Source organism: Desmodus rotundus, chromosome 3 (assembly GCF_022682495.2).
Source record: "Desmodus rotundus isolate HL8 chromosome 3, HLdesRot8A.1, whole genome shotgun sequence".
Classification (NCBI taxonomy): Eukaryota; Metazoa; Chordata; class Mammalia; order Chiroptera; family Phyllostomidae; genus Desmodus; species Desmodus rotundus.
The window spans coordinates 170,695,902-170,713,896 of NC_071389.1; the positions used below are offsets into that span (position 1 = coordinate 170,695,902).

Consider the following 17,995-nt stretch of genomic DNA (forward strand, 5'->3'; position numbering starts at 1 on the left):
CATACTACCCAAAGCGATTTATAGATTCAATGCAATCCCTATTACAGTACCCAATTCATATTTCACAGATATAGAACAAACATTTCAGAAATTCATATGGAACCATAAATGACCCCAAATAGCTGCAGCAATTTTGAGAAAGAAGAACAAAGCAGGAGGGATCACAATACCTGATATCAAACTGTATTACAAGGCCACTGTAATCAAAACAGCCTGGTACTGGCATAAAAACAGGCACATAGACCAATGGAACAGAACAGAGAGCCCAGAAATAAACCCAAGTCTTTATGGTCAATTAATATTTGACAAAGGAGGCAGGAGCATAAAATGGAGCAAAAATAGCCTCTTCAACAAATGGTGTTGGGAGATCTGGACAGCTACATGCAAAAAAGTGAAACTCGATCACCAACTTACACCATACACAAAAATAAATTCAAGATGGAAAAAGACTTAAATATAAGTCGTAACACCATAAAAGTCCTAGAGGAAAACATTGGCAGGAAAATCTCAGACATCCCATGTAGCAACATCCTCACAGACACATCCCCCAAAGCAAGGGACATAAAGGAAAGAATAAACAAATGGGACCTCATCAAAATAAAAAGCTTCTGCATGGCTAAAGAAAACAGCACCAAATTACAAAGAGAACCAACAGTATGGGAAAACATATTTGCCAATGATACCTCAGACAAGGGCCTAATCTCCAAAATATATAAAGAACTCACATGACTCCACTCCAGGAAGACAAACAACCCAATTAAAAAATGGGCAAAGGACTTGAACAGACACTTCTCCAAGGAAGGCATATGGGCCCAGAGACATATGAAAAGATGCTCAGCATCACTAGCCATCAGAGAGATGCAAATTAAAATCACAATGAGGTACCATCTCCACCAGTCAGAGTGGCCAACATAAACAAATCCACAAACAAATGTTGGAGAGGATGCGGAGAAAAGAGAACCCTAGTGCACTGTTGGTGGGAATGCAGACTGGTGAGGCCACTGTGGAAAACAGTATGGAATTTCCTCAGAAAACTAAAAATGGAACTGCCCTTTGACCCAGCAATTCCGCTGCTGGGATTATATCCTAAGAACCCTGAAACACCAATCCAAAAGAACCTATGCACCCTAATGTTCATAGCAGCACAATTTACAATAGCCAAGTACTGGAAGCAACCTAAGTGTCCATCAGCAAATGAGTGGATCCCAAAACTATGGTACATTTACACAATGGAATTCTATGCAGCAGAGAGAAAGAAGGAGCTTATACCCTTTGCAACAGCATGGATGGAACTGGAGAGCATTATGCTAAGTGAAATAAGCCAGGTGGTGAGGGATAAATAGCATATGATCTCACCTTTAACTGGAACATAATCAACAAAAGAAAAGAGCAAACAAAATATAACCAGAGACATTGAAGTTAAGAACAATCTAACAATAGCCAGAGGGGAGTGGGGAGGGGACAGAGGGGAGAGGGGATTACAGGAACTACTATAAAGGACACATGGACAAAATCAAGGGGGAGGGTGGAGGTGGGGGAGGAAGGTGGGTTTGGCTGCTGGGGGGGGTGGAGGGATGGGGAGAAAAGGCAGACAACTATAATTGAATAAAAATAAAATTTTTTAAAAAAGTTTATCATAGAATTGTATATGGCAATGAAAATTTGGCAATTCTATGTCTAACAATAGAAAAATGGGTTTAAATATTTGCAGTAGCCATACAATGGAATATTATGCAGCCATTTAAATTATTTTTATAAAGATTTTAAAATACCATTGGGAAATAATGGTTTTAAAAGATACTGTGAGGAAATAGTTTTGTGATTGCCAACAATATAAAATATGAATAGAAAAATAATAAACATACCATAAGGGTTAGCTTTTCATGAAGAGGCAGACACTCTCACAACACTTTAAAGGGGTTATATTACATACCTTTCTATCAACCCTATGATACATTTTTAAAATTATTTGTACCACTGAACAACTGATGAAACTGATTCACAGAGTAACTAAGTAACTTGCCCAAAGTCGCTGGGGTAACACGTGGGATAGCAGGATTTGATAGCGGGCTAGCTCCCACATCCGTGCTTATCATCACTTCACTATATGTCTTGTTTCTGTTAAAATGTAACAAAATGTTTTCACTAGTTTTATAGGTTTGAGGCTCATTGCCTCTTTATACTTCAGGTAACTCCCAAAGTTTTTACAATAAGCATTTATCATTCTAAGTAATTTTAATAATTTTATTAAGATCCCCAAATCGACATGATTCTGTGTAGTCACACCCTGATCCTATATCTGGGAATTATTTGCAGCCTTGGGAGCCTCTGGTCCCCATTTCGTCATGTTCATGGGGTCTCCTGGATTTCACCCACAGTATGTCCAGATCCCCATTCTTTTTTTTTTTTAATCATTTTTTTTTTTACTGTTGTTCAAATACAGTTGTGTCCAGATCCCCACTCCTGAAGCATGCTGTTTTACCCTGTGCCTGCGTCACACCAGCTCGCGAGGGTGCAGTTGTCAAACTTTTTTTTTTTTTTTGCTTAAAATTTTTTTTTTTAATATAGCAAAAGTCCTGCTTTAGTGACATTGCTGTCCCCCGGAAAAGAACCCATCACCCCATCAGTAACATACATGCTCAAGTTGACCAGCCAACTCCTGTTTCTAAACCCCTGTGCACACGTGTGTCTTTACACCAAAGCCAGGGGGCTCAGGTGACCAAGGCTGCCATCCGTGCTTCTTCCTGTTAACCAGCCAGTGTCCACCCCCTCCCGAAGGGCGGGCAGGGCACAGAGAAACCCTTAAAAGCTAGAGAGGGTTTCACAGCCCCTAACAGCCAACTCTTCAAGCATTTCCACCCTCACCCTCTACTCAAAAGGAGCCTTTTTCTAACCAGACTACTCGCCTCCAGTTTGGCTCCTGGTGGCCAGAATGGTTTTTCTCCTTTAGAAAAAGCACACATATCTGCACACCTCTCTCTCTCTCTCTCTCTCTCTCTCTCTTTATATATATATATATATATATATATAATTTTTTTTTGTTTTTGCATTTAAATATAAAAATAGTACTCTGATTTGTTATAGGTGGAGGACAAAGGAATGAGAGCTTTTCTTCTAAGGTAGTGCGATCCATCCCATTCCTTTGTGCTGAGCTTGTCTTCAAGTGAGGCCATTTAGCCCCGGGCCCGGGAAGCACAGCAGTTGCCCAACTTTTAAAGGCCACAGGGCCAGAATCCTCAGGACCCTCCCGGGTGCCGTCCCACGAGGCCCTCCAGACCCCTAGCGGCCACAGGTTCATGTTTCAGTCGCTGAACGAGGCCCGGCACCCACCCAAGAATGCAGCGTCCTTACTAGAGTGAGGTGCCCATGGGGAAATCCCCTGGGGCTTGCAGGCGGGAATCGGCCTCTGCCCACAGTCAGAGAGGCCAGGAGGCCGCTGGGGTTTAAGGTTCACGCCAGGCACCAGCTCCGGGGGCCAGCGGTCCTGGAGCGGTGCCCCTTGGGTTGGGGGACACGCACGCAGCCAGAGGCAGCAGCCCACCTGCTCGACCATGATTTATCAGACCCGGCAGTTGCTGAAAACAGTGATTCTTTCAATCTGACTGAGCAGTGCCTGAGAAAAGCGAGTGTTAATTAAAGAAGGTTTTCTGGGACAAATTTACGGCTTGCGTGCTGGGGGAAATTATTGTGGGGTGAATGTATTTTAAACACATGCATTTTCATCTTGAGAATAAAGGATCTCTAGTGGGGAACAAGAGTGGGGGGAACAGTCTGTGCAGCCGTGGATGCCTAAGTCCCACTTTGGTGGAGTTAGGGTCAGGGACGCCTTGCGGCCGCGCAGCCCCTGGCCCAGGGCAGTGACCAAGTTTTCCAGGTACCAGGGGCAATTATTCGGCTTAAGCCTGCCTTGCTCCTGGGAGACATTCGCAAGCACCATGACAGTCCGGCAGCCGGTTCTTCTGCCTGGAATAAGCCTTTCATTTCGCTGGTCTGCTCAGGAAACAATGGTGAAACCCCCAAATCTGCTTCCTTTTGTGGTTAATAGAAGTGCGCGAAGAAGAGCCCGGGGAGAGAAAGAATGCAAGTGAGTGACTTGCGTAGTATTTTGACGTTTACAAACCCGACTCTGGTGAATCACTGAATCACGTATTTCAAGTCTCATTGTCTAATGAAGTTTGGGGCACGCAAATTACTTTGTGGTTTGCAAAATCTCTGCACCGCGTGCCCCAAGTCTGCGGCTCCCGTGCGGAAAGCTGGGCTGAGCGGGGGGGTGGGGAGGGTCTCTAGTCCCAGGCGCTGCGCTCGGGGCTTCTGCCTAGTTTCCTGCCTCGGAGCTGCCGCATCCGCCCCAGCCCAGAGCAGTTTGTGCAATTTAGAAACTCGATAGGAGGCAGCAGCTGATCTCCCACCACCCTAAAAATAATCCACTCAGGCGCGCTGCGTGCTTCGGTAGGGGAGGAAAACTCTGCCTTCGGAATAAGTGAGTCCCTGTCTTTTACATCAATGTCATTAACAATTTTTAAGAATAACTGTAAAAGGTCGATTTGAATCTATCGTTTGGGCAATCAGAAGGCGCCCGCGCACTCTCCAGCGCTTTGCCTTCTCGGTGGCTATTTCTAGGATTAAGGGAACGGGCCTCCGCCGGGGATGAGAGGGCGTGGGGATCAGGTTTCCAGCGTTCCTAGCAAAGCTCCGCCGGCTCCTACTTAAACCAACTGGAGACAGTGCAAGGAGTCCTTACTAATTTTTTTTTCTCTTAGATATTTCCTGTATTGTTTACGAAGTAGCTTTCTATCTGTTTAATTTTTGTTACTCTTTGCTTTTTAGGAGTTCTGCTTCCCGGGTTGAAATGCACACGTAAGCCAGTGTAGGAAGCCGGTGTTTTGAAGGTAGAGCAACTACACCGGTAGGGGTTTGAAGCAACGTCAGGTTGTCCAAGGTATTTATTTGTTGCTTTATGTGTTCAGTTTGAGATTTCAAAATATCCCATTGGAGTGTCCGTCTAAAGAATTTTATCTGCTGAGTAGTTCCAACATTTCCTTGCGTTTGCATAGAACTTCAATGGGTGCGTTCGTATCAGAAGTCAATGCTCTTTTTTTTTTTTTTTTTTTTTTTTTGCCAGTGATTTTCCCACTTGGATCTGTTGTTCATAGACAGATAGATAAACAGACGGGCATATTTTAGTTCACGTTTTATGAACTATCGGCTGAATAACTTAAAGATGTTATTACATTTGTTTTCATAACTGATCTCATCCTGAAAATGTCCTAGATAAGGATAAAGTCCTAAATAAATTCTTTAAGATGTCATGTTTCTTTCTCATAACATAATTTGATTAATCTCTGGATAACTAAAAAATGAGTTATTGTGCCTGTAAGGATGAGAGCTTTAATATTGTTTTTAGTATGTTTTCCTTAGGTGTTTCCAGCATATTAAATTCCCAGGGATTGCTGCTGCCTTAGAACCGACACTTTCTGCTGGACAAACAGAGTACTAGTTTTCCCTTACTTTGTGCTTGTCGACGAAATCCAAATTTTTTAACTCTGAGGAGAGTTCTTTGTACAGTGCATTTCAAAGAATAAGAATACCCAGAGCAGTATTCTTGCCGTAAAATTATGTTTGGTCCTCAAGGAGTATTTTCTTCTTGTTTTCTGCTCTGCAGACATCCCTATCATCAAAATTTCACTTTTGATGTTTGCGTTTAAAGTTTGTTCAGTCAAATTCTCCAGCTCTATTAGTGGTCGTAAACACTTGAACATCTTTCCGTGGGTTTATGCTTGTGAGGAAAATGTCACGTCTTCCTGTCTGGTCCCTCTTCCCTCTCCCCCTTCCTTGAGGCGGGCCTCTGTCAGTGCTTAGCTGAAAAGGACAGATCCAGAGGGGGCGGGGCTGAAAGATGTCCCCCGGCAGAGTTTAGCCGCCAAGAGCACAATTTGTGTCCTTCCTGAAGCCTTCCTAACTTCACCTGGGTAGGGGAACCTTGAATGGCATTCGGAGATCTAAGAATTTGTTTAAAATATTGACTGAGTAAAAATTCCTTAGCTAAACACAATGATTTTCACTATATCTACAATAAGTTTATTTCTTCCCTCTTTTTTGTCCATGTTGGGCTGTAGTATGGACTGGCTGTCAGAATGTGCCACCTGCACACTGGATTTTAGAGAAAGAGGCTAAGGGTCAAAGGGAGAAGATTGAAAAGGAAGTAGAAGAAAAGGCAAAAGGAGAGATGTGGTGAAAGAGACAGAGAAAAGGTTGGGAGCCAGGGGGACATTCTGAGGTTAGAGACTATGGTAGAAGGAATAAACCATTGTAAAGCTTTTGCTTTACCAATCTGGAGTAGGGACCTTCATGTGACAATGTCCTTGTATGTTTTGCTGTCTCTTAGATCATAACCTTTCCATTAGACCAAAAACTATTGGGATTAGTGTAGCCTATACAGTCTAAGACCACAGGGACTTCTGTCATATGCAGTGTTGGATTCCTGGTGTCTAGCACATGATCAGCCTCAACAAGTATATTTACAGTTGGTTGATTGTTGCCCTAGCATCCCAGACATCAGGTGCATGGCTGAAACTCTTCTTTGACTTCTTCAGGTTGTTGAACTTCTCTGATAATTTCTTTCCACAGTCACACACATTTGTCAAAAGGTTACTTAACTGGTTGGTTTTAAGATTGATTAAATACTAAGCAGGCAATGCTTACAGCTAATAAAGTGTATGTTTTGCAAATTCAGATTATATTTTTAGCATATGACTCAATGATAATGATAAGTGGTCAATTGGAATATTATAATTTGGATAAAATTATAAAACCAGCTAAAATAAATAAAATAGTTTACATATGTTTGTCAATTTAGGGGGAGCTTAAAGTTTTATCATCTCTACTAAAAATTCCATTACTAGCTATTAATTTTTAGTTTCTGTACTTTCCATCTTTACCAGAAATACACCTAATATATCATTATAAGCTCATAACTTCCATTTCACTGTTATTTAAAAAAATCTCAAGTCCTTTTTAATTATTTTGTTTATCTTAGAATCTTATAGTTGATAAGGATTTGCAAAGTATATAACCTTGAGGTTTTTTTTAAGTGTGACTTTTTTTTCAAGATGAGAAGACGTCTCAACTTGAGAGCGTATAAATTATTTAAAAAAGGGTTTATCAGAAATAATATGTGAAAGGAACTTCATATAAGCTTTAATAGACTACAAATACATAGGCTTTCTAACCAGTTGTTCTATTTACATAGTGCTTTATAAAACTTTTGCTTGAAATTCAGTTTCTCCAGTAGTTTACCTTCTGTGGCCAATCTTTTCTATGTAATACTCTTTTTTTTTCAAGAAAAAATATTTTTCATGTCCATTGCTAAATAAATTATCAATGAAAGGGAAGAGAGGAAAAGTACTATTTTAGTTATAAAATCATTGCCAGTCTTTAAAAATCTATCTCAGAATCCTAGATGACATAAATGTGAAAAAAAACCCCAAAACAAAGTCCAGTGAGGTTAAGATTTTAAGCTGCTACTTACTTTAATAAGAATAGATAATATATTTTCTTTAAAAAATAGATTGGAGGCTGTGTGATACAGTGGGGCAAACATACTTTACAGTCAGACAGGTGGGTGTGGATGCCAGCTACTCTACTGATTGACAAGTTACTGAGCCAATCTCAACTTCAGTATCCTCCTCTGGGAATTGTGAATGACTCCACTAACTTTCCATGGTTTTTCTCAGGACTTAAGATAACACCATTTTAAGGCTATAATTTTATGAAGGAAAATTTAATAATAAGATGCTCTTCCTCTTTCCTCTTATTTTAGAGTGAACCATAGAATAAGAAATGAGCCTTTCATTCTGTGGTAACAACATTTCCTCATATAATATCTATGGTGGTGTTTTACAAAATTCCTGCTTTGTGGATGCCCTCAACCTGGTTCCTCATGTCTTCCTGTTGTTTATCACTTTTCCAATACTGTTTATTGGTAAGTAATGTGCTGTTCTGTATCATATCACCTCATATTTATTAAAAAAGTCTTATTTATGGCTGAGACTTGGTATAATATTGACTAATTTCTCCAACATGAAAACTGATATATGACTGTAAGAAAAGAACAAGCAAGTATTTTGTGTGTTCCAGTTATTTTATTTTTGCCATATAACATTCTGTAGGTAAAATAGAATTTATATGCCACCTTAGCCATAGACATTAAGTAACAGCAACGTTTTTTTAAAAAGAGGGAACAGAGAATTATATGAGATAGATTTAAATAAAGCATTTGTTGAGCCTTGCTTTGTGCTAGGTAAAGAGAAGAGAAAATGAGCAAAGTGCAATACTTCCCAGGATATTCCCTGGAATAGTCCAGTGAAACAGGTATGTCAGAGTTAAGAGAAATGACTACAGTAGTCCCCCCCTTATTTTTGCTTTGGCTTTCCATGGTTTTAGTTACAGTCAAAGGCAGTCCAGAGATACTAAATGGAAAGTTCCAGAATTAAACAATGCATAAGCTTTAAATTGCATGTTGTTCTAGGCAGCATGGTGAAATTTCATGCCTTCCCATTCTGCCCCAAAGTGGCACAGACCATCCTTTGTTCAGTGTGTCCACACTGCATGTGCTACACACCTGCTGGTTACTTCGCAGCTGCCTCGGTTAACAGACTGACTCCCATGGTGCCGCAGTGCTTGTGTTCAGGGAACTCTTATTTTACTTAATAATGGCCCTAAAGTGCAAGAGTAGCGATGCTGACAGTTTGGATTGTGTCAGTCTGTCAAAGAGAAGCCGTAAAGTGTGTTGTTTAAGTGGTAAGCTGAGTACAACACAATAAAATATTTTAGGAGAGAGAAAGAACACATTTACATAATTTTAATTAAAGTGTATTGTTATAATTGTTCTATTTCATTATTAGTCATTTTTGTTAATCTGGTGTGCCTACCCTAATTCATACATTCAAATTTATTATAGGTGTTTAATATAGGAATAAGCATAGAACACATACGGTTTGGTACTAGCCATGCTTTCACACATCTGCTAGGGGTCTTAGAATGAATCCCTTGAGGGTTAGGGAGGACTGCGATACACCACATTGTCAGCTCAATTCTAGATACAGGAACAAATCTTCCTGGAGGTTAACCTGCTAGAATAACTGACTCTTCCTGAGGCTGCAAGGGAATTTATGTTATGTAGCATATCACGTCATGCAGAGGCCAACATACTCTTGGCACATGATTGTTCATGTTAAACCAATGTACAGACATTAAATATATTGGGACTACAGTGGCCATTTATAGACACACTAGTCATTTATGTGGTGTTATTTGCAGGACATTTAGAATGGCCTTTGGCTAAAAGTAGGACATCCTTTTAAAAAAATGTTTGTTGATTTTTTTTGAGAGAGAAAAACATCAGTTTGTTTTTCCACTTATTTCTGAATTCATTGGTTGATTCCTGTATGTGTCCTGACTGGGGACCGAACCCGCAACCTTAGTGTATCAGCATGATGCTCTAACCAACTGAGCCACCCGACCAGGGCAGAACATACATTTTTTAAATTGCAATTCTACAATTAACAATTCATTTCTGGCATCCAGTCAACTTCTTGAGAGCAATTACTCTGACATTTTTATTTACATTTCTAGCATCAAATACAAAGGCTGGCAAATGGGTATTCGAATCAAGTGCAATTAGAATGGACATTATCAAAGGGAAATGGAAGAAAATGCAGTCTATTTATCTCTAATATTGGCTACTTGAGTTAGTGAGAATACATAAATAAATCTCAAGGAAGTACCAGCTATGAGGAAAACTATAATGCTGCAAAAAAGACACAGGGCTTTCCTGCAAGAGTTTATAGCATAAATTCTAGTAAAATATGTTATATGTAAGTAATCATCCAATAATGAAGTTCATTTGGAAACAACTAACACATGAGTCAATTTTACTTTCAAAGAATGCTCGGGGATTCCTTTCGTTCATGAAGAATTTTCTTCCTGCAGTATTTCAGACACAAAATACATTCATTCTCTTTTTTAAATTTATTTTTATTAAATTTATTGGGCTGATATTTGTTAAAAGGAATATATAAGTTTCAACTACACCTTTCTATGATACATGGTCTTCACGTTGCATTGCATGTCCACCGCCCAAAGTCAAGTCATCTTTCATCACCATATATTTCACCCCCTGTACCCTTTACTACCCTCGCACCCCCCTTTCCTCTGGTAGCCACCATACTTGTCTGTGTCTATGGGTTTTTGTTTTTCTTGTTTGTTCATTTCTTGCTTTCAGTTTTATATCCCACATGGGAGTGAAATTATATGGTTCTTAACTTTTTCTGATTTATTTTGCTTAGCATGGTATACTCAAGGTCCATCCAGGTTGTTGCAAATGGCATTCTTTCATCTTTTCTTTGGGTTGTATAGTATTCCATTGTATACATGTACCACATCTTCTTTATCCAATCACCAATTGAAGGACACTTTTCTTGTTTTCAATTTGGCAACATTTATTCTCAAAGACATGTGCACCCCTATGTTCATGGCCGCATTATTCATGGTGGCCAACACATTCACTCTTGACATATGTGGGATTTCTCAGTATTCAGAAAGTGAGAGAAATGGGAGACAAAATGACACAGAGTTCTTTTCTAGCACACCACACCATATATGAATTGGTATTACTCTGTTGTTTGGGAGAAGCCATCAAAATTCAACTAAAATGTAGTCTTGAACTTTTTCTTCAATGATGAGCTAAGGGTGAACCTATATTGTTCTTGATGCAGCTTAAAAGGTAGACAATGAACAAATCTTAAGCTTTCTTTTAGAAAGTATCAGTACCACTGTTGAAAAGTGCTGGCTCAGTCATAGTCTTCATTTTTCTCACATGATATCCATATGATTAAGAGTTGACTCAACTAATGAGTCCTATATTTCATCACCAAATACAACCTTTATTGTTAGTCTTCCATAGATCCTGTGGTTCAAAAGATTTTAGACACCAAACTGCTTTCATTAATATTATCATTAACTTTTTCCTTTTGAATGAATCAGAGACCATTCTCTGAGTAATTCTCTGTGAGTAAGAGCTTTGATTCGCATGAAATAACCATGTAGTCACTCAGAGTTGGTGTTAATCCCAAACAATGCAATAAATGTTAACATGTTAACCTAGACAGTCTTGTAAAAAATAAATTGAAATAATTATTTTTAACATAATGAAAATAGATCAGAATTTCCACTCTAGAAATTGTAGTGTTACTCTAGAAAGCACTCAGGTTTCATGAACTCCCCAAAGCATATCACAATGTAAATTTTTTCCATCATTATAATTGATCCTTTTGTTTATCTCTTTGCTTGTTTCTTTTTCCAGGGTGGGGCAGTCAAAGCTCAAAAGTACAAATTCACCACAACACATGGCTTCATTTTCCTGGACATAACCTGAGATGGATTCTTACGTTTGCTCTCCTATTTGTGCATGTTTGTGAAATAGCAGAAGGCATAGTTTCAGATTCGTAAGTGACTCAACTTAGTTAATGTGATACATTGTCCATTACACGTGAGTGTGTTGATATGGGTAGTAGCTAAGAGCATACCAAGTCAGACTTAACTTTTTGGTCATCATTTAGGAACAAGAGCTGCCACCCAATATCTATGGTGATCATGCATGTTGGCCTTACTTTTGTGTTGCTACATAATTTCTTCGATGACACAAGTTCAGTTCTCTGTGACTAGAGCTCATTGATGTACTTTCTGTTTTTTTGCTCCTTCATCTATGTAGCCCTGGAAGAAAGTTCTGTCCTTTTAAGCACTTTGGTGTTTGTCTTGTCTTTCAAAATAGGTATACATAGCAAGATTGTCTGTATTGACATATAACTCTAATAACTTTACATTTGTATATAAGTATATAACCAACACTCAGATGTTTCAGTTTACTTTGTAAAGAAGCAATATAGATGAGGCAGGCATTAAAGGAGTCCAAGAATATATCAGGATATAACTACAAATTGAGGCATAGCACAAAATTATTTTAAAATCAGGGTTTGTCCCAAAACCACTACCTTTGAAGGAATTTTGTCATTCTTATAAAAGAGGAAATTTATATTAGGCATTTAAAATATAATGAATTCTATTTATAAACTTGAACATAATGTATGGAAAACATTTTTATCACATAGTAGCAGAAAATACACTTAGGTAATAGGAAAATTTTATAATCAAAATTTTCCTAAATAGTACACCTTTCATTGAAGAATTGGCAGGAAAGAACCTTTAAAGATTTTTAAAAAGAAAGCTCCAAGAATCATTTTTCTCTTATCTAATAAGAACTTCCCTTGACATCTGTTTATGTTTTGCTGTTGCAGTTAATGAGGAATGAAACTTCTAAGTTTTTGATATGCAGCCAATTATTTTATAACGTTGTATGACAGCTCTTTGCATATATATGCACATCATGGTTTCCGATAAAAAGAAAAATCAGAGACTCTAAGATATGACTTCAAGTATTTAGAAGCTTAATTGGCTGTTATCTTAGTGATAATTGTTTAAAGCACTTTTGTGTATTTGTACTATATTCTACTTGCATAGCCAATTCTAGCGTTCATTTTTATTCCCTTAATATGTATTCTCATAAAGGCTGACTCTACATTTTTCTATGTGTATGTATAAAGTGGAAGATTGGTCAGTCCAGTATTTCCTAAAAGTTTGATATCACATGGGCAAGGATGGCTTCTCCTTTCCAGCCCCATGGTTGAGGCACAGATTCAGTCAGAGACTTAAAACAAGAGGCTGCACTAATAATGAAGAGGGCATATGCTATTGGCAGAACCTTATGTTATAGTGGTAGGGACATAAGAGAGCTATGTAAAAACAGAAATAAACTTTTGATTTTGCCCTACTCCCTCCCATTCTTTAGCTATAGACGTCTTCCCCTTACCCTTTTTATTCAAGCTTCTCAAAAGTCATCTTCCAGATACTTATGAACCCAAATATTTAGTTTGCTTTCTCATGCTCCTATAAGAATCCCAATGAGGATTAATGACACCTTAATGGATACCTTTTCCTCCTTAACATAATACTATATTTGATGCTGCTGATCATTCCTTTCTTCTTTATTTTTTTAAACAAAATCTTTATGGACTTTTTAATATAAATATCACAGAAGCTCATTATAATTAGCAATATAATGCAAAGACCTTCTAAATGGAAAGAACTGATTTCTTTTATACTAATACAAATATTAAAGCTATTAATTTTTCTTTTGAAATATCCTTATCTGTTTTGCATAGGTATTTGTAATGGGCTCCCTTTTTTATTTCTATCTAAATAATTTATCATCTTTTTTACATACTCTCCTACATCTAGTAATCATTTTTATTTTGTTCTTTAGTCTACTTTGAAAAGTTTATTATTAAGGCATGTAATTTGTTAAATGAATATCTTTTGGGATTTATTACCATTTTCACAATAGTAAAATATTTGATTATTACAGAAAAACCCTGCTATGTTTATTCATCCTTTATTATTGCTTCTTTTAATGATGTTTTATTGTTCTTTTTCTAACTTGAATTGACTACTTAATTTATTATAATTATTTCTTATTGATATGTTTAAGGTTATAAACTTTCTTCTGGTTATAGTTTTGGCAGCATTTAACAAGCTTGGATAAGTAGTATGCTTATTTTAAAATTTCCTAAATATTAAGTGATTTTCAAAAATTCTTTCTTTGGTTCAATAATTAAAGAATATTAGGAGCATTTCCTAATTCCTGTAATGATGATATATTTATTTCCTACTTTTTCTCTTTGACCACTTTCAACTATTTCTAGGAGGTGGTGGGTGGTTTTTAAGCTAGTTTTTATGCTATCATAGCACTTTCATATTTTCATTACTATGTCTATATTAATGTTTCCAGATCTATCACTGATCATGTTCCCAATCTCTACATATTCCTATTAGACAACTTCTTTTGCATGTTTCTTAATCCACACATTCCTGCTGAAATGAGTTACTTTCTTCTCTCCAATCTGCTCATCCTCTTAAAATCTTATTTGTTCACACCACCGTCCACCCAGGCACTGTGGGAATTACTCTCTACCTCTCCATTGCCATCAGCCTCATACCCTAACACTATTAAAGTCCTGTCTATTTTAACAACTAATATTTTGCAAATGTATTACTTCCTTCATGGTTCTGCCACCAAAGCTTAATTCAGGCTTTCATCAGCCCTCACCTGGCCTACACCCATACATGGCTAACTGCTCTCTTTCTTTGTATGTCTTTCTCCTCACCTCAGACCTGCACACTACCTATCAATCACCCCCATTATCTGCATTACTACCAGATTGACATGTCTAAAACTCAAATCTGACCATACGATTTACCTGTTAAAGAATTTCCATTTTCTGCAAGATCAGAGCCCAGCTCATTATACGGCATACAAAGCCTTTTATCCTATCTCAGATTTTCTATTTAAGGAAAATGACATTACTTGGAATTTTGAAGATGCTCTACTGTTTCATGCTTCTATGTATTTTCACATTCTGCTCTCTTTTTTAAAAAGTGCTCTTCTACCACTTTCCTTGCTAGTGGGTTCCTTTATGTATTTCAGTTCCCATTGTCAACCATAGCTCTCTCTGAAATGACTTTCCCAAATGTTCCTCTTTCCCTCACTGTCAAATGACTTACTTTCTTCTCTATCAATAATGTATTTAAGTATTTGAGAAAATATGTTTAACTGTGTATCATTGTTAATGCAAATGGAGTTGAGGGCTGTCTGCCATGAAAATATGTCCTGTCGTCATATTTCTGGTCCACCTGAAGCTCTCTATTGTCCTCGGAATGACACCTCAGCTCCTTGCAATCATACTGAAATGCTTGTAGTGTCCTTGAACATATCTAGGCCCTCTGCCTGGAACTGTCCTACTCTCTTCTTCCTCTGGGTAGCAACTTCTCATTCTTTTTTTTTTTTTAATTTGCTTTTATTGTATTTCAAGTACAGTTGTCTCCATTTTCCCCCATCCCCTTTCTCCCACCCCACCCACTCTCACCCTCAATCCTACCTGCTTTTGGCTTTGTCCATGGGTTCTTTATACATGTTCCTTGAAGACCCTTCCCTCTCTTTCCCTTGTTATCCTCCCTCTCCCTGGCTCTGGTTACCCTCAATCTGTTCTTTATTTCAACGTCTCTGTTTGTATTTTGCTTGCTTGTTTGTTTCACTGATCAGGTTCTGCTTATAGGTGAGATCATACAGTATTTGTCTTTCACTGCCTGGCTTATTGCACTTAGCATAATGCTCTCCAGTTCCTTCACCACCTGGCTTATTGCACTTAGCATAATGCTCTCCAGTTGCATCCACACTGTCACAAAGGGTAGAAGCTCCTCCTTTCTTTCTGTTGCGTAGTATTCCATCGTGTAAATGTACCATGGTTTTTTGATCCACTCATTAAGTCTCAGTCCAGAACTCCATTCCTTCACAAAGCTTCCCTCTGTCACAGATGCTAGCCCTATCTGCACTCACAGTCTCTTCACCTGTGTTATAATTTCCTATACACTATTGCTGTTCTTTAAACTCTAAATTTTGTGATCACAGGCACTGTATCATGTCTTGTTTACTGCTGCATCCCTAAATCTGATACAGTGGCTGGACCAACAGACACATGTGAATTCAGTGAATTAATGAAACTGGAAAAATCACTGAAAAGTTTAGGAAAGCTATCAAAAAAAATAAACATACTTTTCACAGACTTTAGCATTTTTTTTTAGTTCATTGTTCTTACTTGCTATAGGTGTTAAATTATTTTAGCAGGTCTGCCCCTCAGGATAGAAGCAGTTATATATTTGCTTTTGTTGTATGCACTTTAAGGTCTTGTTTAGCTGTGTTTTCACAGCCCTCCCTGTTAGCCTGGGTCCTTTCAACAGAATTCTGTCTCCCATTATAATCTTCCTTTCTTTATACATTCTCTTGTCAACTACCACTGAACTCTGTATTTTAAATATCAAATGAGAGACCGTCTGGAATGACCCGCTGTAGACACTGACCCTGTACTGCTCTCCACAGACGCCGGGAATCGCGGCATCTCCACCTCTTCATGCCGGCCGTGATGGGATTTGTTGCCACTACCACGTCAATAGTATATTATCATAACATCGAAACATCAAATTTTCCCAAATTACTTTTAGGTAAGTATGATCAAGTGTCCATCCCCCCAACCCTGGAAAGAGCTATCTGTCTTCCCTTTTCCTCATAGTAGATGCTATCAGCGTGGGTTGGGATTGGGAAGAATTACCCACGGGAGAACCACAATATTTAATTCTTGTGTAGGCTCCCCATAAGTGTGGAGATGAAAATAAGCTGAGTTGCTCTAGGCTGCAACAACATCTGTTCGCTAGGGTATGTGTTGTCCACGAAATGCCCCTCGTGATGCATTGGTGTGTGGTGGGAGGAGAGGGGAGGGGACGTGCTGGCCTTCTGGCCGCAGAGGCTCCACTCCCAGAGCCAGCGCTCCAGCCACGCCACGAGCTGTTGCACTGCAGGCCCTTCAACCAGCCCCTTCGTCTCGTTCCACGTGTGGCTGCCTTTGGCTTGGAGTCTGCAGGCATTTTCCGAGGGTTCAAGCCTTTCATTGAAACTGTGGGAGAGTCACGCCCCTCCTAGAACTGCTGTGGAGGGAGCCCGGGGCCTCCAGGAGGCAGAGTCTCCTTCCCAGCACGGAGAACAGCCTGCCTGAGGATCGCTGCCCCAAAGCACAGCCCCTGGCATCTGCATCAGGCCTCTCATCACTGCCTCGGCCCCCCTTGCCCCTCTGCCCTGTAGAAATCCGAGGCTGTCTGCAATGTTCCTCATTTTTTCCTTAAACTGGAACAATAGAATTTATCCTAATGAGTTAAGTTCGATACTCCGACCCATCCTAGTCTTCCCTGGTGCACACTTGCATAAACAGAGCTGAGAGGAAGGTGTAGAACACGGGTCATGTATGACCTGCAGGGATCTGCGACTCTCCTGAGATTGTAGCCAGAGTTGTGTGTGTTGATGCGTGAATGCGTGCTTGTAATTTTCTATGTTTCATAAAATTTATTTGATTGGTATATGATCATAACATTGATGACTGATACAGAAATGAAGGAAAGTAATAATAAAACCACACATATATGATTTGCTTGTCCAAAGGACATTAAAATTTAAAACAGATAAGAGAAGATACTAATTATTTAATTTTATGTTGACTTGCATTATTAGATTGTGCAAAGGTAATCAAACAAAAATAAGTAGACAGGTTAAATACTAATTTAAAAAGCTTGTCAAAGTCTGAATTATCTTACTAGGAAGCTCTTCAGTACAAAATAGCAGGCAGATATCATCACAGAAATTTTTTATGAAGATGCCCCCCAAAAAGCGAAATTTCCACCAGTCCAACAGCAAAAAATATATACATAACGTTGGGAATTCGATACACTAGATATTAAGTTCCTCAAAAACTGATCTCGATGTAAGAGTTATCAGATGTAATTAGAAAGGAAACTGCATTTTAATAATATTTTGAAGGAAATGCAATCAGAATCTCGCTGTAATTTTTATGTAGATACAAGGCAGAGGGCACAATTTGATCATATTTCTGGAAGGATTCATAGAGATGAAAAATAGTCTAACTTTTTCTTATTTTAGGAAAGAAATATTTGGACCTAGAAAATCACACTTATTTTAAGATCACAAAACTAGTAATTTTGTCCCAACATTGTATTTTTTCCCTACCAAACATAAAGTTGAAGGAATTATGTGAATATTCATATATCTACCACCTAGATTCTTCAATTTATATTTTATTCTACTTTATCAGGTATCTACATCTTTCTGTCCTTCTCCATCAATCATCTTATTTTTGATGCATTTAAAGCAAGTTGCAGACATTAATACGCATCACCCCCTAATTATTTCAACATGTCATTAACTAGAGTTAAATACTCATTTACAGTTCTTTTGTGAGATAAAATTTACATACTGAAATGC

At 38.4% G+C, this 17,995-nt stretch overlaps 1 protein-coding gene across 5 annotated transcripts in view; it reads left to right on the forward strand.

The window, feature by feature from the left end:
- The first annotated feature begins 4,310 nt into the window (after window positions 1-4,310).
- The window catches only part of ABCC9 (ATP binding cassette subfamily C member 9), a 115,231-nt gene continuing 101,546 nt past the window's right edge, over window positions 4,311-17,995 (forward strand). For 3 of the 5 annotated variants that reach the window (XM_045184300.2, XM_045184299.2, XM_045184301.2), the window contains exons 1-5: window positions 4,311-4,480; window positions 4,828-4,939; window positions 7,820-7,981; window positions 11,363-11,504; window positions 16,049-16,170. In XM_045184300.2, the coding sequence (XP_045040235.1) occupies window positions 7,840-7,981; window positions 11,363-11,504; window positions 16,049-16,170 (406 nt within the window). In that variant the 5' untranslated portion in view covers window positions 4,311-4,480; window positions 4,828-4,939; window positions 7,820-7,839. The remainder of the gene's footprint in view (window positions 4,481-4,827; window positions 4,940-7,819; window positions 7,982-11,362; window positions 11,505-16,048; window positions 16,171-17,995) is intronic. The other 2 variants (XM_024575544.4, XM_071221067.1) reach the window with 1 other exon arrangement.